Here is a 27,222-nt window from a genome sequence, read left to right as displayed (position 1 = left end):
GAGTCCCCGTTCTTAGCCAAGAGCAGGAACAGCAGGGAAGAATAACTGCTGAGCGTGAAGCAAGCTAATGCCTGAAGTCTGCAGGGCTAAATCACGCATACCATAAAGTTTCATTTCAGCACAGATCCCTGTGTGGTTGTGAGACTAACCACTGTGCCTTGGCTCCAGCCACCCAACATGGGGTCAGTGCTTGTAAAATTTAATGATCTCCAGAGATGCAAGATGGCTGAGTTCAGGGGATGTTGGGCCCTGGTAAGTTTACTCCTCCCCATTTGAAAACAACAGAGTGAAAGCAACAACAAAAACCAAACATGAAACTGTTCTTTGAACTGTGAAGCTAATGAATTCTGTGTCCTGTATCCTAGTGTGTCCTCTCTCCACGATAACCTTAGTGCTGGCCACCTCCTCCTGTGGCATGTCCAGGAGCCCCAGTCATTGACTGCAATGTGGAAGGTCACTGGCCACAGGGCAGAGCAAGAACAACAGTTACCAGCTTTGAGCTTGGAGCTTTTCTTCAGAGAGGGACAAATTTTACATAACCAGTAAGACCAAAGATTTTCTTATGGTTGTTTAAAATTGACCCATGGCCTTTGTTACCAAAACAACCAGAGATTCAGCTTTGGATTGTTAGTGTCTTTCATCATTGCTAGTAATAATCAGCTAATTGTATTATATTAATGTCATAATTTCTCAAGGCAGATTTAAACATTGCTGGTCAAAGTGAAATTGCTGTTTATCTCATTATATTGTTTTTCCACCTTTGCTCTTGTAGTGACACCTGAGAGCTTTCCAGAGGAGATCATGCACTCAAAGATTATTTTTCATTATGTGTGTATAATCCAAAAGTGATACAGAAACCTGAATGATGCTAATGAAGGTGGCACTAAGGGAATGTGCTTTGAATTAAGTCTACATAAACGTGTTTGAATCTGTCTGGAAAAAGCTTGTAGTCAGTGGAGTCCCCTTAGTGCAAAATTGGTTTTAGAAAAGAGCTAGGGCCATTTTCCCCAAAACAAAAATTAGATAAATGGGATTGGGATTTCCCAGCTATGGGAATAACCTGTGCAATCTAAACACAACAGTAAATTTAGCATCAACAACAATGGCAGAAATTTCATGAAGTACAATTTCCTCTTACAAGTTTTTCTGTGATTGCTAGATAAACCTCTGGAATTTCCAGACCTATGGACCAAGCAGTCCCCCTTGATTTTTGGCATTATCTTCAGAGCTGGCTCTGTGGGAAATCAATTTTTCTGTATGTAAAACCACATGCAGGGGGCTTGTTTGTCAGCTAGCCCTGACAGCACAACTGCTGAGCTCAGCCAGCTCTTCAAAGGAGTCTGTTCTCTAAATCCAGTTTCACCACGCGTGGATGTGGTGGTGTTAGGTTTGAGCTGAGCCACCCCAAATAGAAGGCCTGTTTTCCAGCTGAGATGTACGGTTCAAAACCCTCACTTGTTGTTGGTCATTTCTTTATCTAAGTCAGGCTGTTCGCTGCTTTTCTAGATCTGCTTTCGGGCTACAAATTGTATAAACAAAAGTGCAGGAGTGATACTAGAAATGCAACTTGTAAACTGCTTCTGGATTAGAACTAAAAGAAATGAAAACACCAAGACACAAACCAAAAAACACAGATCTAAAATATCTTCTATTTCTGGCTGACCCACTTCATATTCTTTAGAAAATAAGTTAATTTCTGTCTCTTTCTGTCTCTTTGTATTTAAATAATAATGACATTTCTTTGTTCCCACTGGCAAAGTTGTAGAGACCCATAGCTGAATGTAACAGAACCTTAATTGCTGCTATTCTGGTGAAAGGCAAAGGAAATAGACCATCTTCTACAAATATACTAATCTCGTTTGTTTACATTTTATTATGGGCTGAATAATGTTTAAATTGTAATGTGTAAGTAAAGAAGCAGGGTATTAGATTTTCTTCTAATATCCACAGATAACATGTAAAAAAATAACCTAACTTCAAATATCTTACGGATGAACTTGACAGAAAGATCATAGGACAAGAAAAATGATAGAACTGAAATCAGTGATTTCTCACCTCGAATTTCAGTAGCTGCTGTGCCATTTGACCATGCTGTCCACTTATTCCTGTGTTTGCCAATTTCCTGCACTTTGCATATATAGTGTCCTTGGTCTGTTTGCTGGAGGCTTAGGATAAGGAATTTGTACAGAGTTCCATGTTTCTCCTTAAGAAGACGAAGTCTTTGCTTGTGGAAATGATGAGTATAATTTCCATAATACTGGACAGACCCAAACTTAGTCATTTTGATCATCAGATACTCCTGGGTAGGTGATACAGCAAAGACCCACCGCACAGCCAGCAAATTGTCTGTCTTTCTCTTTTGAGAAATGTGGCAGTAAAGGGTAGCATTATCTCCCTCGGAGTATCGTACTGTCGGTCCTGGAGAGACTGTCACGTTTAAAGCCTCACAAATATCTGCAAAGGAAAGAAAAGATGGTGAGAATCCTCCCTGCCAGCACAACAGCACCATAATCTGTCCCAGCATACAGATCCACAGCAGATAAACCAACAGCATGAGTTCCTTGTGCAGCAACTCAATGAGCTTCTAGAACCTGACATATTCTGTCTCTCTGTGAAAGTTAAGGATGGCATTCAGTCAATCTGCTCCAGTATTCTTGTGTCCTCTAATAAATAAGATAAGGCTGAGGTAGACACTTTGCTGTCGCAGGCCCAATATCACATAATCTTTCATCACCTTGAACAAGCCTTGTCTAGAACTGGCTTGGAGTAAGAGCCCGGAATATCTTTTGGAAAGCTGTTCCCTGACCAGCTGACTCGCATCTTCCAGTGACTCGCATCCTTCTTACAATTTCCAAGCTAACTTTTTTCAATAACCAGTTTGTGCCCATTTGCTCCTGTGCGAACTTTACCCTTTACATTTAAATGTCATTTACTTCCTGACTCCATATAGAAAGCAATTATCTGGCCTCTCAAATCAGCACTTTGTTGAGCGAAAGAAGCCAAGCTTTGTTAGTCTCCTCTGGTAAAGTAGTATTTCCACTTCCCTATTCACCTTGGTAACCCTTCTGTGCATTGCTTCCTCCTTAAATTTTTGTTTTGATTGTAATGTTTTTGTTATTTTTATTATGGGTGCCTGGAATTATAGACAAGCTCTGAAAAGCAGCTCTCCAATGTCCTGTGAAATAGTCATTGTACATTCCAGGTTTGATTAGAAATACTTTGTATATCCAGAATTCCATTGTCCTTTTTCATCATAGTTTCATATGGGATTATATATCAGTTTATATTTAGATACACTTGAGTGTTTTACCTCCTTTGTCATTTGTGGTTCAGTTCCTAGTTCATCAGAGAAATTCTTACTAATCCCCAAGTGCATGACTTAGCTTTACTAAGTTCTGCTCCACTTTTGTTACTTGGTACTCAGTTTTTCCACATGCTACCACAATCGTATGCTGACTTGATAAAGTCACGTAATTTCAATGTATATGCTTCTGTTTCTTTCTTTTGGACATAATTTGTGCAAACCTTACATGCTACTGTTCCCTAGATGAGTCACTAAAGGACTACTAACCTCCCTACATTCCTGTAACTCCTCAGATGAGAGTAACTCCTCACTTTACAGTTCCCTGTGTCCTCTGTTTTAAGTAATATTCTCCTTGTCATAATCACATGATCATCTGGATTAAATCTGTCAGATCAGTCCTTCTGACTACAAATTCAATTTAATATGACATTACTTGCATGACAAAGTGTGATATGCGGTTATATTGGGGCAAATGGTTATTTCGTTTTTCCATTCATTTCTGACTCTTTTTTTTCCTGTTCTTCATCATGAATCTAGTTTAGACTAGTTGTCTCTCTGCTTTATTTCTAACAATAGTCAGTATAGGTGAAGGTTGAAAGAAGTCCATAGCTGTTCATTAGTGCAAGATTTTTCTTTCCTGACCTTGCTGATTTATGCTTAACAGATTTTCTGAGGCATGGGAATCAACACCCATTTTATTTCCTTCCCAACGTATATTATGTCCTTGGTAGTCATATCACAGACTGATCTATTTTTGACCTGATCTATTTTTTGGTATATTGTGGCAACGTGTTTCCTAAGTTACTTGTAGTGTGTAATCTACTGGTCTGATGGCATCCACTAGAGAGAAGCATATTTTAACAGTGAGAAAGCACTCCCTGCAAAATGCTGTGCAAAGCATGAAATGTCCTCTAAAATGTGAATATTGAGCTTCCTGTTATGTGAGTATACTGTACTCAAATACCAGTGAGAATTACAACTCTGGGAGAAGGATTTTTTTCATTTCTGGACACTTTTCTAGCACATCAGCTAGGAACATTTTAACAAAAGGGATGAGCATTTTGGCAGACTCTTGTCTGACATCAGCTCCTGAAACACAAACATATATTTATCTCAAAATAAGCAAGTAAAGTATTTCCATCTATTTCTGAAGGAGTACTGAAGGCAGAGATGCTGCTTCTGTGGCCTCAGTGAAGCTGTGAAATGGAGTGACGAAATTTATCACCTTACTTAAAGTAAATCCCACTGAATTTAAAAAGTTACATTGCAGTTGTTTGAGAGAAGAACCCTCTGAAAATAAATAGTATAATTACTTTGTGTTATTTTAATAGAAAGTTTTACTGATTGGTATGATTTTTTCCAAGTAGACACCATGAAGTATACATTTTGTACAAGTAGACGTTTTGTGAAGGAAAAAAAGTAGTGTGATGAAAAGATTTATTCAAGAAAACACAGTTAAGAATGGTCTAGGTTATTGATATAATTATCTGTGCATTATGTTTGTGTGTGCATTATGTTTGTGTGAGTGTGCACTTCATGTGAGTGCCAAAGCAAGAGATTATTTTGGATCATAGAAAGCACACAAGTAGAACAGGATGTTGAAATTTAAAATTAAGTCTGAATACCACCAAAGATTTCCAGGCATGAAACTTCATTTACTACATGCTGGAGTGACAGGGCCTCAGTGCTTTACAGGCAGATGTGAAGACAAAGTGGCTGCCTCCGCCATCAAAAGGAGATTAAAATTTTGAAGGCTCAGAAAATAAGAAATAAATTTAGGAATTTCAGCACTTTTGGGAGTTCTCAGAATTATTTATGCTATAAAACTTTTAAGAAATTGATTATAAAAATGTGGTTTGGGTAAATGAAAAACATGAGCTTTCTCTACTGAAATTATGAGCATATCATGAAAAGCTGTAAAGAAAAACAATTATGTCATTTTCCTGACATGTGAACTTCTTGTTTGAAAAAGCTGGCTAGGATTAATTGTGGAATACTATCCCAAAATAAAAAGCAAAAGAATCATTGCTTAACTCGAAACTAGGCAGAACACATTGCCAAAAAGTACCCCAGAGAAAATACTGAGGAATTCAGATATGGTGCTGATGGAAGCCTCTGCGAGAAGATAAAGAGGCATTGTATGTGGAGTCTCTGGTTCCCTTCTAGCTGCTTACACTCATACAAAAATCGGTATTTTATACCTAGGGCTTCTACTTTTCCTTGGGGGATGTGCTTTCTGTAAGGAAATACCAAATTTTGCATCCTTTGTGTAGGAAAGCTCATTTACTTCAGAGGGCCAGTTGCCTGAAGGTTTGTCAGAGCAGTGGAAATATGTCCTATCTTCTACACCTCGAACCGGGGCAGCTGTACAAGTGCATAAGAGGGAAAAGCTTTGGAAATTTTCTGGTGACTGTGACCTCACCTCATCTTATGTTGGGCAGGGTGAGGTGATGCTTTACGTGAAACAAGAAAATGGTGTCCATTTGACTTTATCCTCCCACTGCCACTGGAGCAGGAGCAGTGGTGGATGGCTGGGGGAGAGGTCATCTACCTCCCATGTGGGAAGGACAAGCCTCAGTGAGGGCCTCCAGGCGCTAGTGGAAATGTTTCCCTTGTCTTTAGCGGCCGCTGGACCAGCCCCAACACGAGGTTTATCCTTGTAGTGGGCTCTGTGCCAAGACAGGAGACTCCTCCACAACTTGAGATCAGGCTTATGTGCCAGCACAGCACTGAGTTTCTAGGCTTCAGATTGCTGCTCCAAGTGAGGAATCACTTGTTTTCTTTTCCTGGCTTCCCAGTATAGCACGATGTTGCTGCTCAGGTGGAGCTCACCACAAGAGTTTAGTCTTGCTTCTGCTTGAAAAGGGAAACTATTTATAGAAAAAGGGAGGAGAGTGAGTCAAAGGCTTGAGGATTCCTTTGGAGTGTGCTTAATCATCAAACGTGTCTCTCTTTCCCATCTGCAACCAGCTGATTTAGTTGCCCCCATCCCCAGCCTTTAGCTGCTTGTTTCTTTGGTCCCTTCCACCTGCATGTCTCACCGGGGCTGTTGGGAGTCACAGAAGGGTAGTCCTAAAATTAAACCCCGATTTGAAAAATCCTAATCCGAAAATAGCCCACTTGTGCCTACACATGAGTTCAATCCCAAGTATTAGCTAGGTTTGGACCTTTTGTCTGCCATATTACATACCAAAACAGTTTTATGGCACTGTCAGGAGTAAGGAACCACAGTTTCAGCAGCCAGAAACCTGTCCATGCCAGGGCCTGCCCCACTGACTGTGCTGGAGCAGCAGCAAAAGACCAACAGTTGCTGCTGGGTTCTTGGGTCTGGGGGGCAGTTCCAGTGGGGCTGTGTTCTTGTGAAGAGGCCCAGCTGCTGCGGTGGAGATCCCACACCGGTAGGGTTGCTCCTGTAACTGCTGCAAGCATCTGGGTTTAGCATTACTTACAGGTCCCTCTCCCTGCTTCCATGGAGACTGAAGGACAGCGTCTACAAGCCACCCTTTAGGGCTGGGAGAACTTTTTCCCCAGCCCCTGCTGATAGCCAAGGGACTGAAGAGGCATGCCATCAGAGCAGCTGCCATCTCAGTAGTTCCCATCTCATCTTGGATTTGCGGGAGCAGAAGCAGACGGGGTGGCTTCTGTCTGCGTTGTAGTTTGTTCTGTGAAACCATGTTGCTGTCAAAGCCTGCTTTACTTTGATTTCGCTTCAGTTAAGAAGTAAGAAGAGCAGATGAGCCAGGAAGAAGCAAAGCTCTTTGTTTAAATGAAAATAATTAGGAGCTGGCTAGAAAGATCACCAAAAGCAACCAGCTGCTTTCGGTTGAACGGATGTCTGCAACTTTCACAAGTCAGAGGCTCCTTCCCTTGGAAAGCTCCTGCAGTGACTGAAGATGAACTTACACCAAACCTCTGCCACCTCCTGCGCTGCTGAGGCAGAGGTGCAAATCCAACTCTGGTTACCCTCTAAGGAGCCGGGCTTCCCCACCCTCCTAACCCTCCCCGCGCCTTGAAGTTCAGAGCCGCACTCGTCCACTGCTGCAGCTGCGGGACGCAACACAGCGCTGCCCGATGCGCTTTTCATTTTGGAAGCGAAGCAGGCAGGAGCAGGGGCTGCTCTTAGCACCAAGCGACCTGGGGGCCCCATGCCCACCGGCTGCCTAGGGGATCCAGGCACCTGTGGGACTAAAACTCCCGAGGGAACGCTTCCAGCGGCTCCTGCGTGGGCAGCGGGGTTTCCTCCCGCACCCACGGCCCCGGGGGAGGGGGGGGGGGCGCAGCGGGCCGGGCACCCCCGAAAGGGGTCGGCGGGGCTGGGGCTGCCGGCGGCCGGTCCCCCCCCCACCGCACACATCCCCGTGCCCGGGCTCCTGCCCGCCGAGCCCTGCTCTCCCGGCTCCCCACCATCGGCTCCCCACCATCGCCCCCCCGGCCCCGGGTGCCCTCGGTGCCGCTTACCTGGGGCCGGGGCCGAGGCCAGCAGGGCGGCCAGAGCCGCGGCCAGCAGCCGCATGGCCCGCGGGGCGCCGGGGCCGTCCCGTCCCGTCCCGTCCCTCCGTGCCGAGCCGACTGCCTCCTCCCCGCCCCGTCCTCCCTTCTCCCCTCGCCTTTCATCTCCTCCCCTTTCTCCTCCTTTTTTTCCGCTTTCTCCCTTCCCTCCCCATTTCTCTGCGCTTCCCACCGTCCTGCCCCCGCTTCGACTCCCCTCCTCTTTTTCTCGCCTTCTTCCCCTTTCTTTTCTCCTGGTGGCACTAGGGCTAGGTAGGGCTGGGGGCCGCTCCACCTGCCATCACTGCAGCCCCCCGTGCGCGCACACCCTGCCCAAAGGACGGGGATCTGAGCAGAGGCGAAGCAGGGAGCTCCCCTCTCCAAGCACGGAAATCCTTATTGTGAGCCACCACGAGAGCCCAGCAGCTCAGGGAGGCTGCGCAGGGTGTCGGGGCTGGGCAGACTGTTACGCACCCTCTCTGCTTCCCTGGAAGTGTTTGACATTTGCAGGTCCTCACACCCGTTGCCCACAGCCCGCTCTTCAGCTAGAGCAGGAGCCCCATTTCCAAGCGATTCCAGATAACAGCCATCTCCCTTTCTGTGGGCTCTGCTGGTGGCAGCTTGGGGGTGAGGTGGTTTGGCAGGCAGGAGTGGCCCTTGGGCAGGCATGGGGATGGATGCCTTAGGCTGTTTGGGTGCCTGTGCTGGGACATCACACAGTGCTCTGGTGGTGACAGGGTTTTGCTCTGCTGTAGCAGCACAACTACCAACCATGGACATTCACCCTCTGCCATAAAAAGTCCTGAATTAATAGAGAGACCTGCTTAAGGTGCATCACTCCAAGGATACTATTCTTATTTTGCCAAGTGATACAACACCCTAGAGCCAGACAGGACCAGTTGGTTTAACCCCTTTGTGAAGTACTCCAAGGCCACTGACCAAATACACCATGGGGCTCCTTTACATTGCTACTGCCATCACCCCCTCCAGTTGCTTGGTGTCTCTGTGCCAGGCAATGTGGCAGCAGTGGTGGTGGAAAGTGATGTGTCCCTGCCTCAGCATCTTCTGTGTGCAGTCTGATAACCCAGCCTTAACTTCAGCGAGGATGGCAGTCACAGTGGATGAGGCTATGGGAATGCCTTATGCTTGTAAAAATCTAAAACCAGTGAGAACAGTGTTTGCTGAAGGTTGCAGGTCACTACCTTGAATGGTATCAGAGGGCAGGAGTTAACCGAACTGGTTTTGTAGTGAAGGTCTGTCCAGAATCTGCCCCCTGAGAAGGCAGAAGACGAAGTACTGCAGTGCTGCATTGCTTCTATGTCTATTAATGGCAGGGTTCAGCCTCATAAAACGGACCATAATCACCACTTCATTAATTATCTTAATCCAGCACTTTCATCTTGTGATGGCTTCTGCATTCAATCTCCATGGCATAAGGTCTTTTGGGGAACATGGTACTAGGCAGTCTACCTCTGCCCTTCCCCTTTGCTTCTTTTGATGATATTTATCATTTTAAAGCCCACAAATCTCCAGAGAGGGGGACTTAATCCTTCTACCAGCAGGTATGATGGATTATGCCTGATTTCAGTATTCATCTTGTGTGAAGTGTGGATGATACAAACACATTGGCATTCCTGCTTTCATGGATAGTGCAATTAGTACCAATATAGCTACTCCACCCCTCTCCTAGTAATCCCTGAGGCAGGATAATACATGTCTGCTTTTATGCATCACAGAAAAATTAGCATGTGCTTCATCTGATCCTTTTGAGGCTGAACCCTGCCTTTAATAGACATGGATGGAAGCAGAAGGTGCAGGAACATGACTTGATGGCTGCATGGCTTGTTCGGACCATTGGGCAATTCTTTTACTTCAGGGACAGGTTTTTGCGTCTGTTCAGCAAACACTCCTCACAAGAGAATGCCAGGTCTGCGTTATGCACAGATCAGCAGACCTGAGGAAACAGACAGAGTTGTTAAAAGATGTACTGCCTGGGGAGCTAATTAAGATCTGTAGATTCAAATCTACTCTTTTAACTCAGGAAAGGAACATCCTATCAAAGAGAGAAGTTAATTCATAAAGAAGCAGACAAATTCACACACACACACAAAAAGGTGCACCAGCAATTATTTAATTTGATGGTCCTGATTGAAGCTCGAGCTCAGGAAATCCTGGGTCTGCTGGCTGAAAGGTGAAGCAGGGATGACTGATTTTGCCTACTCTTTTCCAAAACATTTTCTGCATGCCATGTCTCGCATAGATTCCTTCAGTCTACTAATCTTTTAAGGGTGCATACAAAATTCTGATCAATAAGGACTGCCTAAGCTCTCATGTGAGTGCCTGGGCCCTGGATAGCTTAATGGTGCACTATGAGAATCGGTATCGGTATTTGTGTCTTTGCAACCACTCTGGTTACTGGTGGCACTAACAGTTCCTTCAGTTGCATCACCCTAATGAGCTCTGGGGCAGAGCTGGATCAATCAGCTGGGGAGAAGGCTTCCTAAGAGGTATTTGCCCATGACAGAAAATAGATAGAAGACGTCAGAGGCCCACCTGGGCTTCTCCAGCCTTGTGTGCCTGCCAGCTTACTGCCACATGTTGTTTCTGTTCTGCAGCTTGTGATCTCTGTGCCTTTGACATTTCCCTGTGTTGTGGGTTTGCTGTTTTGCATAGAATCATTTAGTTGGTTTCTCCCCCACTGAAACACCTTTGTTAACGAAAGAGCATGAGAAGTGCTCTTTATTCTCACAGGAGTGTTTCTTTTAAATTTCAGAAAGTACTTTTAGAAGTGGTTTAGGCTGAAATTCTTTTGTACTTGTCATGATACAAATGAGCTCAGGTGATGCTGACCTTGTGTGTTCTTTACCAAAGGAGAGCTCTCCGTTGCACAGCTAGGAACAGGACCCATGAGCTCCTGTGCTTGGGCCTCTCTCTTGCCACTAAGCTGGATCTCCAGCCGCATTTGCTAGGCAATGCAGCATGTAACCTATCTTTACCAATGTTTTGGGATATACTCACGGGCCAGACAGCACTAGTCAGGCTACTGAGCAGTGGAGAAACACAAACTGTTGCCTCTCATCTTCTCAGATGTACTGCAGGCTTCTTGGATGATTTTATGCAAATGGGTCCCAACTCCTGGACTGCAGCTGGGTGATCCGTAAACTTATTTGGCCTGGATTGGGAAGGGCTGCTGACGGGACTGGAAATATTTTGGCAACCTGGATGAAAGGTTGCAATGATATGGTTTGCATTCTTTCACTCTTAAAACCTTTCACCCCTTCAACCCATTTGTAACAGCTGAGATGCTCCTGCTTTTGCAAAATGTTTATTCCAGCTTGTCCATGCCTCCCACCTGGTAGGGTCACAGTTGGTCTGCACACCAGAAATCCCAATTCCCCTTCTCTCTCACCCGCAGGGCTGTCAGCCCATGCACCTCCCCTCGCTCTGCTGGACGTGTGCTGATGCAGGCGAGCTGAGCCTCTGCCCCGCAGGATATGGCTTCCTCAGCTTTGGCAGCACGTACGTGTCCTGGTTTCCTGTCAGAACGGGTCTGCTCGGAGCTGGAAAGTGCCTGCTCAGCACTTCGGTGCAGCTGACACAGCTCAGCTGCCTTTTCCCGCAGAGCCTGGAGCCCCTGCTCCCTGGGGTTGTGTTCGAGGAATCACACGCCTCAGGGGGCCAGACCAGCTGTGTGCGTGTACTTCAGTGCATACAGGGACGCAGTAACATCTGCCACAACGCGGGGTTGTTTCAGCTGTGCTGTAGCACTGAGAGAAATGTCAGTGCAGGTGGACTGGGGTGGGCTGACTGCTGGCTTTCATATGCGATTGCTGAGGGGAGTTGTGCTTCTGCTGAGTGATGGATGAAGTTTGCTAGTGATAAACTCTGTCTCTCTGGACTTCTCCTCTGTACCTGGACTGATCGGGGCAGCTGCAGCCTCTAACCCTCCCACACCTCCTGCAAAGATGCTGCCTGCCTGCCTGAACCTTACAGCAGAGACAATTATAGCCAGCTCTGCTAAGGATCCAGCAGCAGGTAGCTCCCATGGCCCGTGCAATCTTAATTGTAAATGAATGTTCAGTGATTAGAGATGGATAAAATCCAGACTGATTCAGTGTTGCCAAGCATGGATGGAGTTTGGATCTGTATCCAGACTTTACCATCCCTTTAATGGGCAAAATTAGTTTTGAATTGTAACAGCCCAGAGCTGCTGAATAACGCGGTTTGGGATTAAAAATTCTACTCCTGTATTTTCCCCTAGCTACTTTGTGGACTTACTTATGGCAACCAGCTCTTCAACAACAGGACAGGCACTACTGTAAGAGCTCCTGTGTCTTTTCCTTTTTTTTTTTTTTTTTTTTTTCAGAGTTATGAATGATAGTGATATACCTGGGTAGGATCTGATTTTTTTGTGGGATGTTTCCTGGACAGGTGAAATCCCATCCTTAAAATTTGATGCTGCAACAAGCATTTTTTCCATTTTCTTTCCATTCCAATGAGAGCACATTATTTAGTCTCCAGGGAACTTCCTTTTGTTACTACTTTTATGATTATGTTTGGGACTGCATAAGAGGAAAGGAGATTTATTATGTTTTTCTTAGCTCCTGCTTCAAGTTTGGTCATTCCAGTTTGCAGGGCACTACTAATCCCCCCAAACATGAGACTTTGGGATGTTTCGCAAGTGTTAAGAGCCTCTGTAATGTGAGACATCCTTTGTATTTTCTGCTTCCTTAGATGTGTGCAAGATGTTGAAATCTGTTTAAGTCTTATTGTGTCTTACTGTGCATCATCATGCGCAAAGGTATAGCCTCAGCTTCATATAACTGTAGATAAGAGCGTCATTTAAGGCTTGTTAAAAAGTCTATTACATTTCCAGCTCTGTTCTCCAAATATATTAAAATGTAGCTTTTAGATGTCCTTATTTCTGGCAGTAGCTGAGCAAATGTCATGCTAAGATGGATTTCAAAGCCTTTTCAGTACATTAATATGTTCTGGCTCCATATTCTCATTAGGCTCATGTCCCAGCTAAAACATTCCTGACTGCTTTGCCCTGAGCTGCTCGCTGGGAGCCTGCTCATCCCAGCCTGCCTGACTTTGAGGGGGTACAGACTCCAGCACTGCATGGCCAGTGAGAGCTGCCCTGTCATTGCACTGTGCTGGCCCATTTCTGCTGATCTGCCTCCCCAGGAAGTGTGTGACTGAGCCTGGGGCAGCACAACCGCCTCCTGAAGCCTGCAGCGAGCATGGCTTATCTGTGAGGTCTCCTGCCTCGTGGGGTCTGGGGTGTGCTTTCTGCACGGCCTGTGCTGGCAGTGTATTTAAAGCTTTGTGTTCATAACTTGTCTTTGGATCATCACTCTGAGACATCCTGTGGCCTCTTTGTCACGTGGAAGAGTGTCAGAATTGCTCTCTTGGGACAGCGCAGTGATCCTTCCAGCTCAGTGCCCTCTTCCTGGCTGTGGCTGTTAGCAAATGCTTAGAGAAGAGTAGTACGAGCAGGGCAAGCAAACAATACTGTGTTCCTAGGGGACTTTTCCAGCTTCATACGATTTACAGCACTTGCTTTCTCGGCAAGATGTTATGCTAACATCAAGCAAGATGAAGTTTGCCAGCGTACCCCTCCTCCCTGTTCAGGGTGGCTCAGGGTGATACTGGCTGTGGCCCTGACAGGAATAAAGCATTGTAGAGGGAAAGCTTTCTGGGGTGAAGCAGATCATGAAAGAGTCACTGAACCCACATGGGGATTCTCAAACAGCCATTGCTGTCAACTGGTGCCACGTGGTTCGTATGAAAAGTCACACTGACAAAAACAGAAGGTTCTACGTATGTGTCCTCCTATGTATGTGAACCTCCTATCAGAAGGTTCAATGTATGTGTCCACCATTTGTCTGGTTATGTTTGGATTTATTGTCTTAAACTTTCAAACTCCTGCGCAGCAAATTGCACAAATTAGAAAATTTATCCTGGATGGGTCTTAAGAACAAAGGCCTCCACATGAATTCCTTCTCCAGCCTGCTTCTGCTCAGGCCAGAAGTATCACAAGAAATGCTCCCCTTGCCTGTGCCTGCTGTTTCTGACCGGGCCATACCCCACCATGCATTGAGGAGGAAGATGGAGGTAGTGTCCAGCAGGGAAATGAACGGTTGTGAAATGCAGGTTTTGGATGAAGGGGAATTAAGGTGAAGAATAGTTGTGATATGAACCAAAACTTCTCAAGTATTGCTTCTGATACTTTTTTTTTTCCTCCTATGCATTGTATGCATTAGCTATTATTCCCCCTACCTACAGAGCTATGACACATTCAGAATCTGCCTTTTTCAAGAAGTCGGGAAAATTGTCTGTGAAGCTCTTATTAACTCTGTTGTCTAGCTAGTGGAACCAAACTATTATTGGCACTTCAGAAGTTGCTAACTCACCTTGGAAAGACCTGAAGGTCACAGCTGGAAAGCAACTACAAACTGGAAAAAAACATATGCACCAACTGGAGAGCTCAGCAAGGAAGGTCACAGCTCTAGCAAACGTGGCCTGTGAGGAAACACTGCAAAGCTGGGATAGCTGAGGATTAGGAGGTGTAATAAATCTTCAGGTATTCTGGGGCTCTTGCAAAAAGAGAGAATAAACAACTATCCATGTCCACTGACAGTAGAATGAGAAACTACAGATCTAAATTGCAGAAAGCAAAATAAGATAACAGAAAATGCTTTCTAACCACAAGGTTAATCAAGGGCTGGAATAGGGAGCTTAGGGGCCCTCCTTATGGGAGGTTTTAGGTATAGATTGCACAAATATCTGTCATAAGTTGTTTAAGAATAGCCAGCCAGCTTTTCAGAAGGATGTTGGACTAAATGAGATCTGAAGAACTCTCCTAGCCTTTTCTTCGTTGTTATTGTTTTGTGCTCTCTGTATTTTTTCTCCCATAGTAGAAATACTAAATCCTTGAACATTTCATAGAAAAGTTATTTAAGCTTTTCACATCCCAAGGAATAACAATGCTTCTGACCTACTTTGCCCTATTCAGGCATAGATAGCATCTTGCTCTCTTATCTCTATTTTCTACCATGTTCCCCAAGACTTTCTTGTGCTTCTGCTTTTATTAAATTTGGATAATAAATCCTGCATCTTTCTGTTTTGCATTTTTAAAAACATTCCAGGCTGGAAACAAAGTACCCACACACATACCCACAGCACAGAGCTTGTTGTCAGAAAAGCAGGGAATCTTTCCCTAACCTCAGGAATGTCCCTGGAAGATGTGCTCTCCTTTTGCTCTGTTGTCAGGAATGGTGTTGCTACACTTTGGCAGCTGCTAACTTTAGAACTGATTCTCTACACTTTTAAACAGAAGTAAAAACCTACTGTTTCTTAAAGAAATCTCCCAGTAAAGAGCTTTACCAGAGATAGTTCAAGCCACAAGCTCCAGTCAAATTTTGCATGCTATCTAGGGTTGAGTAGTGGTCAAACATGGACCTCTGAGCTTCAGGAGGAGTTGTGGATGAGATGAGTTGTTATGTTTCCTGCTGAGCAGAGAAATAATAAATATCCATCCAAATATCCAACAGGTCTATGAACTGCTCAAACAGTTACCTCATTTGTGTTCCTAGGATGATCTCTCTGAAGAATTTTTGGCACAGCTGTGAATAAACAAAATTATTGTCTTTCAAGTCCTTCAAGTATTGAAAATTTTAAGGTATAGTCTCTTGCATGTTGTAGATATGGATGTATACTGCCTGCCTTTAAGTGAAATAAAAGTTGGTCCTGTAGCAAGTTAAAGGCATCTTCTTCACATAGTTGTCAGTTGCTGAATGTTGTGTGTTCTTCACCCTCTTTCCCTTAAAGGTAAAAATAAGCAGCAAAAGAATTGCTTTATATGTTCTTTTTCAAAGTACAGAAGTTCAGGTGCTATTTGTTAAATGATTCTTTGCAGAGAATATGAGAGAAGCCACATCTTGCATACCGTACATACCGTATGCTTGGATACGTCCCTTAACCAAACATAGACGTTTTTCTTAGCAGTGTTGGAGCCACATGGATAAGATGCAGGGCTGCCATATCACCGAGTTAGCTTGTATTTCTGCTCTCTTAAAAGAAACTAATCCTTTTTTTTCTCATTCCTCTCCATATATGACAAAGCAATAGGCAAAAGTTCCTCGCATACCTCCTGAAGCAGGGAGAGGACAACTGCCTCAGCAGTGGGCCTTAGACAGGCACCACATTACCTGCACTGTTTGGTGGATGAGGGGAGATCCCAACCCAGTCGATGTAGTGATTTTGATGTGGGGAAGCAACAGCCAGCTCCCTTTTGGCTGTGTCCTGCCTGGTTTGCGGGCTCCATGGCTACGTGGAACAATAGTCTGTGCAGGGCAGCAGGAACGTGGGCAGAATTACAAGTGAGCATCCGCAAAATTCCTCTGAGCAAGTACAAAAAGGGGCTTTCCTCTGCACTTTCTAAATGACAGAAAACCTATATGAATGTTTCTCTACGACTTGGTTAAGAAAGCTCTGAACTCCAGATTGTTCCCTGGAAATGACTTTTTCCACCTATGATTTCACAAATGATTTTTTTTTTTTCACCTATGAAGATTAGAAGTTTATTGTGCTGATTTAAAGTCAGATGTTGGCAAAGCTCCCCGTTGTTCAAACAGATGACTAATATTTGCTCAGTTCTTTTTAAAGAAAAAAGAAAAAAAGAAAAAAGAAAACAACTCCTGGTGGAGAGCCCATGCATAGAACATTTTTGCACTGATGGTTAAAGTCTGTCAAAAGTTATTAATAGTAGGAGTCGAGGGTTATGATGGAGATTGCTGATGGAAAGTACCATAAGCAATGGCTGAGTGCAGTGACAGAGGCGATACAGCTTTAAAACGTGAAATTACAAAAAGTTCAGAAATTAAAAACTTTGGGAAATTGCCAGCAAAGGCTACAACAGCAGTGCTGAGAGCAGCAGCAGAGCTGACACATGCCAGCTTATCCTGTTAGGCCAGTTATCCATGGCTTTGCATCTCTGCTGCCTGTTAGGGGTTGCAGCAGGATGGGGGCTTCTCCTCATGCTTTGGGAGTTTCGGGACAGCAACTGGGACAGATGGGTGCCATTTACTGATTTGCCACCACAGTGCTTTGCTATATCCTTGAGAAGACGGCCCATGACAATACTTCATCCTCTTTTTATTTTGGGGATCTGGCAGGAGAAAATGGAAGAGGGAGGGTATCAGAGGATGAAACTTGTGCTGCCAAGTTCAACCTATCACTTTCAGGTGAAGCACTTCAGGCTCTCCAAATTAATATTCCCTTGGTCAGAGGAAGGATTACTTGGTAAGCATAGTCAATACCTCTCTGTAGCATTTGAAGGGTCTGTGGGATTATATTTCAAAATCAATGCTTTTACTTGGAGCAGCAATTTTATCGGAATGTTTGTTGTCTGCAACGGACATTGAGCAAAGGCCTTCCAGCTGGGAAGGTTATTGCTGGAGGGGGTAATCTGGGTGTCCCGTGCGTGGGGTTGACTTCACAGAGCTAATGGAGGTGCTCAAAAGTGTGTGTACACCTGCGTGGCCATGCAGACACAAATGGAAACAGGCAGGACTTGGCGCCTTCGCTGGGATTCACAACAGACATCATGCCAATCTTTTATGGAAGTCAGTATCTGAACCTAGGGAACCTCAAATATTAAAGAGGAAATGTGGGTGAAAGTACCTAAATTCTGCCTGGGTGGCACATGTAGGTTATTAGTAGCTGTTGAATGTCTGCCAGTAATTCTGCTCTTGAAGTCCTATTTTATATTTTATTATATTATATTTTATTTTATTTTATTTTATTTTATTTTAATTTTATTTTATTATTTTTATAGAGACTCCTCTCTGACTGTCCGTGCAAAGGCAGCCAACAATTTGAGTGAAAAAAAAAGCTAGCCGGACTGTAAAATGACCACCACTAAATAACCATAATACGGGCTATGGCATATGCAAGTAATTTTCAAAAAGGAGTACATTTGAACATTGCTCTAAATAAAGAGATTGTAGGGGGAAAAAAAGGGAAGTGGGATACTATCTTTTAAAAGTCACGGCACACAATGAAAGCTCCAAAATGTTCCATAATTGTATGTGGTATATCCCCAGGGTAAGGAAATATTATCATTAGGAAGAAGTAATTTTAGTGAAGCTGGAGATCATAACATTCCACTTACCAGTTGCAAACGCGTACCATCAAAACACAGGTTTCCAATAATACACAGAGACTTTCTCTGGTTTGTTGGTTTTTTTTGATCAGTTAGCATGTAACAACTATACTTTGCCTCTCCAACACTGAGCTTAGGAAAGTAAATGAAATTAAAACCATACTTAAAGAACTGAGTCACTGAAAACATTATATATAAAAGGCATATGTTCTATTAGTCATTATAATTAAAATAATACCCATATGTTTTACGATGAAATGTGAGTAATGTGCCACTAATTACTAACATCTGTAGTTCTTTCTAGCTATGATATTTCCATTTTTAAATGCTGCACATTCTGTGGATTAATAAAATGTGCAAAAGTACTTTTAACATTTAAATGTAAAAATGATAATACCCTGAGCCATACTGTGATTTCTGTTACACCAGCATGTATTGTTAGGGGCTTTCTGGCTTTCCAGGAGTTGTGTGTGTGTTTTCCCCTCTGCAGCAACCAGACAGATGTTCAGCAACTGGGCTGGTCCTTCTGCCCTGTGTTCCCAGAGAAGCTGGAAGTAGCTTTCCTGGGGGCTTGTGCCTTGAAGCAACGTGTTCTTTCAGCTCTGCTCAGCACATAAAGTCTTCCTTAGTTGTTTTGATTTTCCAATGAATGTTCTGTCTTGATCACACTTGCCACATTAAGATCATCAATAAGATTTTCCTTCTTCACCAAGCCTCAGAAAACCATCATTTCTATCTTGTTAACTGTCAATACATCTAATTCATATGGTTCTTTACTGGGGCCTTGACTTTGACTTATTTTATTGTTACTGTAGTGCAAATACAACCATTTCTGGCATATTGCCTTGTGCATCAGAGACAAAATTAGTAAGCATCCCACAGCTGGCAGCCAAATCACAGTTTGTAGCCATGCTGTCCAGACGTCCACAGAAGTATCAGTGTTGGTGTTGCCATTACTGAACTTGCCAGACTTTGCTTGCAAACTTATCAAAAATTATGGCTTTTGCATCTTTTTAAGCTTTGAGCATGGTTATGGCTTGTGTGCTGAGTCACGTACTGATGTGTTGGACTTGGAGCTCCATGGATGGGCCCTGTTGATTTCTTTACTTACGGTGTTTTTAATGTCCTGTCATGGTCGCTGTATCAGAGCAGTCTGCACTCTGTAAGCTTCAGTCGAGTCTGGGTGACTTCCTTTGCTTGGCAGATTCCAGATGTTTTGCCAGAGTTTATTTCTGGATCTTTCGTTAGTCTCTCTGACTATGTGTCTGTGTGTCTTAAATGCCGATGGAGAACTGGTCTCTTATCAGGGACTTGGTTAGTCAATTCCCTTCCTCCCCGCTCCAGAAAAAAAATGTCCAACTTTCAAGTCTTAGGCCAGTTGCAAACACTTTTTGCATTTTATCCATGTTGTTCCCCTGCATTAAAAAATCTTGGTTGTATGTTCCATGGACTGCAGTACTCCGTAAGTTTCTGCAATCCATTTCTGTTGTGAGCATCTTGGCTATCTTAATTGAAAACTATTAAAAAACCTCCAGTTCAGATCCAACTTCTATCAGGAATAAATTGATGTTCTGCCCAGTATCCTTCTGATAGCACGCATTGTTTGTAGCCGTAGAGACTGTGAAGGTCTTCTCCAAGTTTTCTTTTTTCACTGGAAGAGAGTTTACTCACTCCTTTCTGTATTCCTGCAGAATAGTTTTCTAGTTTGATTCTTCCCCAATACTGTACTTTGTCCTGAGATAAAGCCAAGTCTGTCAGTCTGACAGATTGTAAACGTGATGTCCAAACTTGTCAGCATTGCTCTGCATGAACCTTTGTCAAGCTGAACATTTCCTTCTGTGCATCTCATACCAGCACAGCTCCACAAGTGCTGTGAACACTCCTTTCTCCCCATGGGACTTACCTTTCTACCCCTCTTTTCCATGCCCTACAATGGCACTGATGAGGAGACAAATTAAAGGGACTTAATGCACCCTGCAGGACAGAGCCCTGCATTCCTCCAGCTGCTTGCAGAGTGTTAATGAACACTGCACAGGCCAAAAAGGGACAGAGGGAATCTGTCCCAAGAGTTTTAAAGCTTCACCCCTGCTGCTAATGACACCTTTGAGAGTTAATGAAATACTTTTCAGATACAGGTCTGGGTTCTGCTAATGCTCATGAGTGGGAGCATATGAGTAGTATTGCATGCTCCAATGGGAAGTTTATTCAGGCAAAATTCCCACTGAGGTCAGCTGGGCTTTCTCCAGAGCAATCCTTGCCTAATAGATCCCTCAGTGGTAATAATTATTGAGTTTGGGGTTGTAGTTAAATATAGGAATTCTTTAAATTAAAAAATACATGGGCTGTGCTCTCCTTCTGTCCGTACTGCTCTTTCCTGCAGTAATTCCATCAAGTTGCTCCCAGTTTTTGTTGGTATAGCTGAGTGCAGAATCATGCCTCCTGTTACCACTTGAAATAACTCATGAAAAAGCCTCAGTTTTACACAATTTATTTCAAATACAAATTTATGGCTTTAAACTAGTGAACAGCATGACATCTAATAACTCCTGGAGTATCCTAACCATAAAATAAAATTAAGGAAAGTTTTTAGTTTCCCTAAATGAGGCCATGATGGCAGAGTGGTTACAACATCTGGCTCTTTGCCAGAGGTGTACATTCCCTTATGCTAGCAATGAGTGTTTTCCAGACAGGTAGAGAATCAGATCATGCTGCTCCGAGGCTTTTCTTGGTCACCTCAGATGTAAATGAATACCAGTCATCCAGCTGGGGAGTCAAAAAGGCAGCTGCCTGCGATAAAAAATCTCTTCTTATATGTGGTTTACCACAGAATTGGCATGAATTGGCTAGGCCAGCCTGACAGGCTGAACTGCCTTGTCTTAAATTGTGGCCATTTTCCTACTGTGTGTGCTGGGAGATGTGTATGTCAAGTGTACGCAGGGCAGCAGAACCAATGGCTCTGGTTCCCAAAAGATTTGTTTCTGTGCTTCATTGATGTTTTAGCTAAATAAAGCTGTATCTATTCTTAGGTGTTGAGTAATTTGTAAAGAGTGATCTAGAGAACACAACAGCCCTGGAAAAAGCTTCAAACAGGGTTTTGTGTCATCTTAGACACAAGATCCACTCTGTATAGAGGACTAAGAAGAGCTTTTTTCTCCCTGCTTGACTTCATGGAAGTTACAGGAATGTTTTGCTAGGAACTGGCCAATCTAGTCAAAAGTTGGTGGGAGGAAGCTGCCTTGGCTGGAGCTCCATAATTCTCTGAAAGAACAGATTCTAGAAATCCCAGCATTTCATAGTGTGTCCTTGCTTTCAAACATGAAGTCTAGAAGGATCTGCCATGGGCAGATTACCAGTGGGCGTACCAGGAAATACCCTGAGTTCAGCTGCTCCAGTACCCAGTTATGATGCTCCCAATCCACGCTAGAGTCAGGCTGCAGCCAGCAATGTGTAGGGATGCATCAGCCTCAGCTGACTCTTCACTTTAACTTTGGACGAAGTCTGTATGACCCTGCTATGATAAAGTAATTAACATTGCTTTAACACTGAATCTACTTCTGTTACGCCTTTTAACATCCATGCAACTCAATTGCTTTGATTTGCTTATGATTTCCCCCAGCATGAGTGGAGCCAGGAGTTGGACTCAATGATCCCTGTGGGTCCCTGCCAACTTGGGATATTCTGTGATTCTATGAAAGAGGCTAGTTTTTACCCTCAGTAGCATCAACTTCTTTAATGCCACAACATTAGTATCAACTGGCAGTGTCCAAAAGGACTCACCAGCATAACCCCTTTTTAGGTTTTCCTCCAAACTGAAATGGAAAACACATTCTCAGCTGACAGGCCACTATCAGCTACTACGGCTAGATACTAGGATTTTCCTAGGGAACTGCACTATGGGAAATAGGAACTGTGAGGGGAGGTAAATCCACGTATAATGTGAAAATCTGTAGTATGTAGAAGCTTTGCAAACAAATATGCAAATATTTCTCTTTCTGGCTGAGTTTTTACCCAGTTTTCTCTTTGGCCAGAGAAAACATCCTGTTCTCCAGAGTCCTTAAGCATGTGCTCAACTCACGGAAGAAGGGATTTTAAGGAGAATTTCTGTAGAGCCCTGTGTACTTCCTATCAGCAGCTTCCATGTGGGAATGAGGCCATTTATGTATATAGTTCCTGACTCTGGGGCAATTAAAATCTCAGCCATAATGTTATATTAACACAGAATTTGGTGTGCCTAATGACATATTAAATCTTCCTAAATTATAGTTAAATTACAAAAAGGACTAATTTACCAAAACCGGTTAATAAATGTTTAGAAAAGGAAGCTAATTGAATTATCCCTTGTTTGTCAGAGACAGATAATCTCCTTGTGAGAAATCTCATTTTTTCTGAAGCATGATTAATTGGCCTGACGAGTCAGAGATTATGACAAATTACGCAGGAGCAGATAATAAATAAGTCAGTAGGAAGGCTTGGGAGCAGAGAACTGGCAGCTGTTGCTTGGTCTGAGCCTGGTACCACTTCTGGCTTCACCCTGACCCATAGGTGGTTTCCTTGGTCCTGCTGGGGACAAACCATGCAGCAGCAGCAGCAGCCACCCTTTGTTCCTCTCTGTTCCAGATCCATAGCATCACCTCCCCGCGAAAGATGCCTGAAAAGCCACATTCCTCCAGGCCAATGACCTTTTTTTACTTCATGAATAATCAAGTCCATGAGATGAGGTTTTTATTTTTCCTTAGTAATGGTGGGAAGTCATTTATGGCTCACACAGAAGGTCCAGTCATCTTGCTCTCAACAAACAGTTGAAAAGTTGAAACCAGCTGTAGCTGTGACAAGATCTGAAAGCGAAGCATGTCTAAACCCTTCAACAAAACCTGCCTAAGGGACTGCTGGTGACTGCACTGTATGAATCTACGCTTCTATGGGAGAAGGCTTCACCACAGCTCTGAGACTGCTCAGGTTTTGTGCATGTTGTTGGGCCACGGCGCTGTTGTGGCTCAGACTCCAACACTGAGAAGAGAGGAGCCAAGGTGGGATGTGCACTGGTGCACTGAGCTGCAGGCTCTCAGCCTGGCCTGGGTTGGCCTGTCCGGGCAGACATTTGGATCCTGAAGTCATCAAGTCAGTTCTTCACAAGCATTTTTTCAGTAGAAACAAAGTGCTGCTCATCCCAGTGGGAGAGGCACACAGGTTTATTTATGATCCTATAAAGAGATTTTTTTTTTTTTAGTGCAAAAAGTTATATTCCTCATTTAGACCTGGATTTAAAGCCTTTCCCCAAAGTTAATGAGCATCTGTGATCTGACAGTCTTTCAGTCCCATTCATGAACAGCATAGGGCAAGGATGTCAAATGTTGATCTTAATGTTTGAACTCTATGTACAATATTGTCTTCTTTTATCATCCTGCTTGAAAAGCCTGGTAGGTGCTAGAACTGATTTAAGGGTTTATTTGTTTTGTCAATGTTATATCAAGTGGGCTTCCATTTGCACCTTCTTGCATGTGTAGATCATGGTATTTAACAGGAACTAGATTTGAATTTTTGACTCATAAACATTATTTGGAAAATGTTACAAATTACGAGTTAGATATAAATTATTTATTAACATGCTGCTTTCATATATGGATGATAGTATTCAGGGAAACTGACCTTGGGAATCATTTCTGGGCAGTGGATGCAGGACTGAGGCAGTGATCTTGTCGGGTAAGTTTAAGAGAGGTCTCAGCAGAGTGGGGGGAAAGAGAATGGGGCTGGGCAAACATTATTGTTGGGACTGCCTCATAGATGGACATAGAGGAAATATTTATATTTAAACACAAATGTATACATTTCATTTACTGTACACCTCTAATTCTGAGCAATATGCACTGGGCTTTTCTTTCACCTCATCTTGGAGCAATTTTGAGAGGAGAAGCAGGGGTAGATGATAGTAACTACTTAGGCTTGGTATGTGTCACTGGGAGGGGACTGCCTCTCTGGTAGCAAGCAGGTATGGGCCTGCCATTTACTGAGCTTGTGTTTGTAACCCTGAGAATTCAAAAGTTTGTAATCAGGCCCCAAATAATCTTGACAGGTTTTTGTTTTGTTTTGTTTTGTTTTGTTTTGTTTAAAACTATTATTATTATTGATCTCCTGGTTTCTGAGCGTGTGTGATGCAGCAGTGATCAGAGCTTCCAACTACTCTCTACAGCCTCAAAAGCAAGGTATATTTTAAGTTAAAATGGGGGTTGCCACAGCCGCATACTTTGAGGACCTAGTGTCTCGAGTAAAGTATCAGCCAGTGCAAAACTCTGAGTTAAAAAATGACTGTTGGCAGCACGCTCTGTTGTTCCTGAACCTGTTAAAGCATTGTCTTGAGGTGATTGTAAGTTCACGTATCCTGTCTGTTCCTGTGCAATCACTTTTTCCCTCTTCCCAGCATCAGTCTGGTCTCTTTTATATTTATTTCTCCTTTCTGTCATCAGTTTGCTTATCAAAAAAAATCCAGTTCCCCTGGCATCCCCTGGCCAAGCCCCTTGACTGCTGTGCCGACCTGCCCCTATCCCCAGGACAAAGACACCAGTAGTCTCCCACAAAGAGGCCTGGGTAGGGACAGTGAGGTCCCAGAGGCAGCAAGCTGGTGGAGATGGCTGGCGTGTGGGGGAAGGATTCACCAGCCAGCCTGCCCGGCCTTCACAATTGCTTTGCCCATTGCTGGTAGAACTGCTTGTCCTGCGAACATGCAGCAGCCTTTCCTTCTTAGTAGCTGTTTTGTGTTTTATATTCATTTCAAGGTGGCACCTCTTTTGGAGGGCTCCCTGCAGGAGCCCTTGTGCACTCTCCCCAGGTTTCCCTTCATTCCCTTGTGCTGCTCTAATGACTTAAATGTGAGGCAGCTTAAAAAGTACGGAGGGTCCCCCAAAGGGCTGAATAGTCACTGTTTTATAGCCATTGGCACATCTCAGCCAGTTTTAATCACAACAGAATATCTTTGCATCTGGTCGCAGTCCTGCGAGTCTTCCCTCGGTACTGTGGAGTAATTGAAGAATATGATTAAAGGTAATTATTTTAATTGCCTATTGACTCAGAAAGATTTCTGTTAGCAATGAGTGGAATCTGATCTATAAAGTGAAATGCCGTAAGGATTCCCTGCCTGAGGACAGTCTGCCGTTAGCAGCAGTGGGAGGGATGCAAATGAAACATTGCTGACCTCCAGGGAGCGTTGCATGGATTATAGGAGGGACCCTATTTTCCCTATTTTTTGAACTGAATGCAGAAGACAGGTCCTGTGCACTGCTTCAGTTTGCCTGTGAAGCATTTGGGCTTGTTTTTGTTCCATGCAGTGTTCAACCCCGGAGCAGTTTCACTGACTTTGCTGTCAGTAATTGATAGAGCTGTGAGTGAAAGCACAGGGAACTTATAGGGCCTAAAGCCTGAAATATGAGAATCAAGACCATATATATTCAATAAGGTGAAATACTTAACACCTTACCATTCCAAAAGCAGCATTTTTGTTGGAGGCAGCAGGAAAGAAGAATGATGGTCTCATAATAATAATTAGGTCACCCACGTTGGACTTGGAAAAAGTTGTCTGTATGCTCTGTTCTGCTGAGGCTGCATTGGCCTTTGGCACAGCACTTTGGCTCCTCCATGTCTCATTTCCCCTCTCTATGAAGTGTGATCATTTCTTCTTAGGAGTATGGGAATTGCTTTCATACTCGGGGAATAGGGACCATGCAAATTTATCGATGTAGTGACAGGGAGGGCACTGTGGGTTTTGTATTACGTAAATATACAGTATCTTCAGAATCCACTACTTCTGTCTATGGAAGGAAAGTACATCAGAAGATAGTAAACTTAGTGATGCTAAGCAGAAGTGTGCTGGAGGCCCCTGGTATCTTCTAAGAAATTAGTGGCACATGTCTGCAGTGCTCTTAGACATGGTGCAGACATTTGCTATTAGCCACTGTGGCAAAGCGGCTGTTGGAGATGACAAACTTTTAGGTTGGCTGTCCTAATATTCCTTGTATGTACTGAGTGTGGCTTTCAAAAGTCTAGAGCCTCTATAGGTCCTTTTTGTTTCTTCTGCATTAACAGACACTCGGTATTTCAGACCTGGTCTATGCCATCATAGAGTGTTATACTTCTTTGCCCTTTCTTTAATTAACACTTCATTTCTATTTCTGTTTGTAGGTGAGTATGAACACTTTTTTTTTTTTTTTTTAAATCAAGTTTGTTAGGTAGGTTCTTTCCTTTGCTTCTGTTTTCCCATTTTTTTGTTTGGTTAGTCAAAACATTTTTAATTATCTTTATCTTTTCTTTTTTTATTATTAGGTGTAGTTAAAACAAACAAAAAAAATAATACTTGATGAAAACAACCTGATTTTTCACTTACAGGCATGAGAGAGACCAAGCAAACTCAGGTTGCAGCTTTTGACTATTAAGAAATTTCCCTTCTCTTCTGTTTGGGAGGACTGAATGAGGCTCTTCTCTTACATCGCCCAGAGCAGATTTATGTCAGGACTCTTCCCACAGGCATGTCTTTTCTACTCGTGCAGCTCCACAGAGCTCAGTGGAGTCTGGCCTGATTTATTACCATGTGAGCGAGCTGCACCAAACTGTGTGACTCCTGCAGTTTGTCCCCATTTGCACTGATGCAGTTGACAGCAGGACTTGCCCTAGGTGATCCTTCTTGCTGTGGCACATGCGTTGTAACTAAAGGCAGCGCTGCATGGCTGTCTCTTTAGAAATGCATGCTGTGTATGTACCTCTTAGCTCACTCCTTGTGTCTATGACCATCTCCTCTTCTGAATAACTCAATTCAAAAGCATCATTATGCTGCTGTGCATCTGCTATGAGGAGACCACAGGCCCAGCATGACATAACTGGGACATGTGTCCAAACCCTGCCCCTGAAGACCTTCCTGCTGTTACCCATTCAGGAGATGCCACTGAGCTCTGGGAGAGCTCAGGGTGTTCAGCAGGGGCAGGAGGAGCCTGTGCTGGACAGACAAACAGGTGAGAGCAGAGATCCCATGGATGCTGGTCATGCAGTGCCTGGGCTGTACCCTTGATCAAGCATTAACGGAGCTAACAATGTATTTTGTCTTTTGACTGGATGCCTCCAAAATGCTCTCCTTTTATCTAGTTTTCCTTCACTGATTATTTCCAAACAGGGGGGTGGCAAAGTGGGGTGGCAAAACGGTCATGGCAGCATGATCTGTCTGTGCAGAGCCAGCCTGGCTGCTGGAGCTGTGCGGTGGGACAGTCAGGCGTCATGGGGCACT

At 43.8% G+C, this 27,222-nt stretch overlaps 1 protein-coding gene across 3 annotated transcripts in view; it reads right to left on the bottom strand.

Moving 5' to 3' along the window:
* VSTM4 (V-set and transmembrane domain containing 4) overlaps window positions 1–7,921 on the bottom strand; it is a 33,978-nt gene extending 26,057 nt beyond the window's left edge. For all 3 annotated transcript variants that reach the window (XM_048069230.2, XM_048069232.2, XM_048069231.2), the window contains exons 1-2: window positions 7,763–7,921; window positions 2,056–2,454 (exon numbers count right to left, since the gene is read on the bottom strand). In XM_048069230.2, coding sequence (XP_047925187.2) covers window positions 2,056–2,454; window positions 7,763–7,817 — 454 coding nt within the window. In that variant the 5' untranslated portion in view covers window positions 7,818–7,921. The remainder of the gene's footprint in view (window positions 1–2,055; window positions 2,455–7,762) is intronic.
* Between the last annotated feature and the right edge of the window lie 19,301 nt (window positions 7,922–27,222).

The sequence above is a fragment of the Anser cygnoides genome, chromosome 7, assembly GCF_040182565.1.
Source record: "Anser cygnoides isolate HZ-2024a breed goose chromosome 7, Taihu_goose_T2T_genome, whole genome shotgun sequence".
Lineage (NCBI taxonomy): Eukaryota > Metazoa > Chordata > Aves > Anseriformes > Anatidae > Anser > Anser cygnoides.
This window is presented reverse-complemented; position numbering and strand designations above follow the sequence as displayed.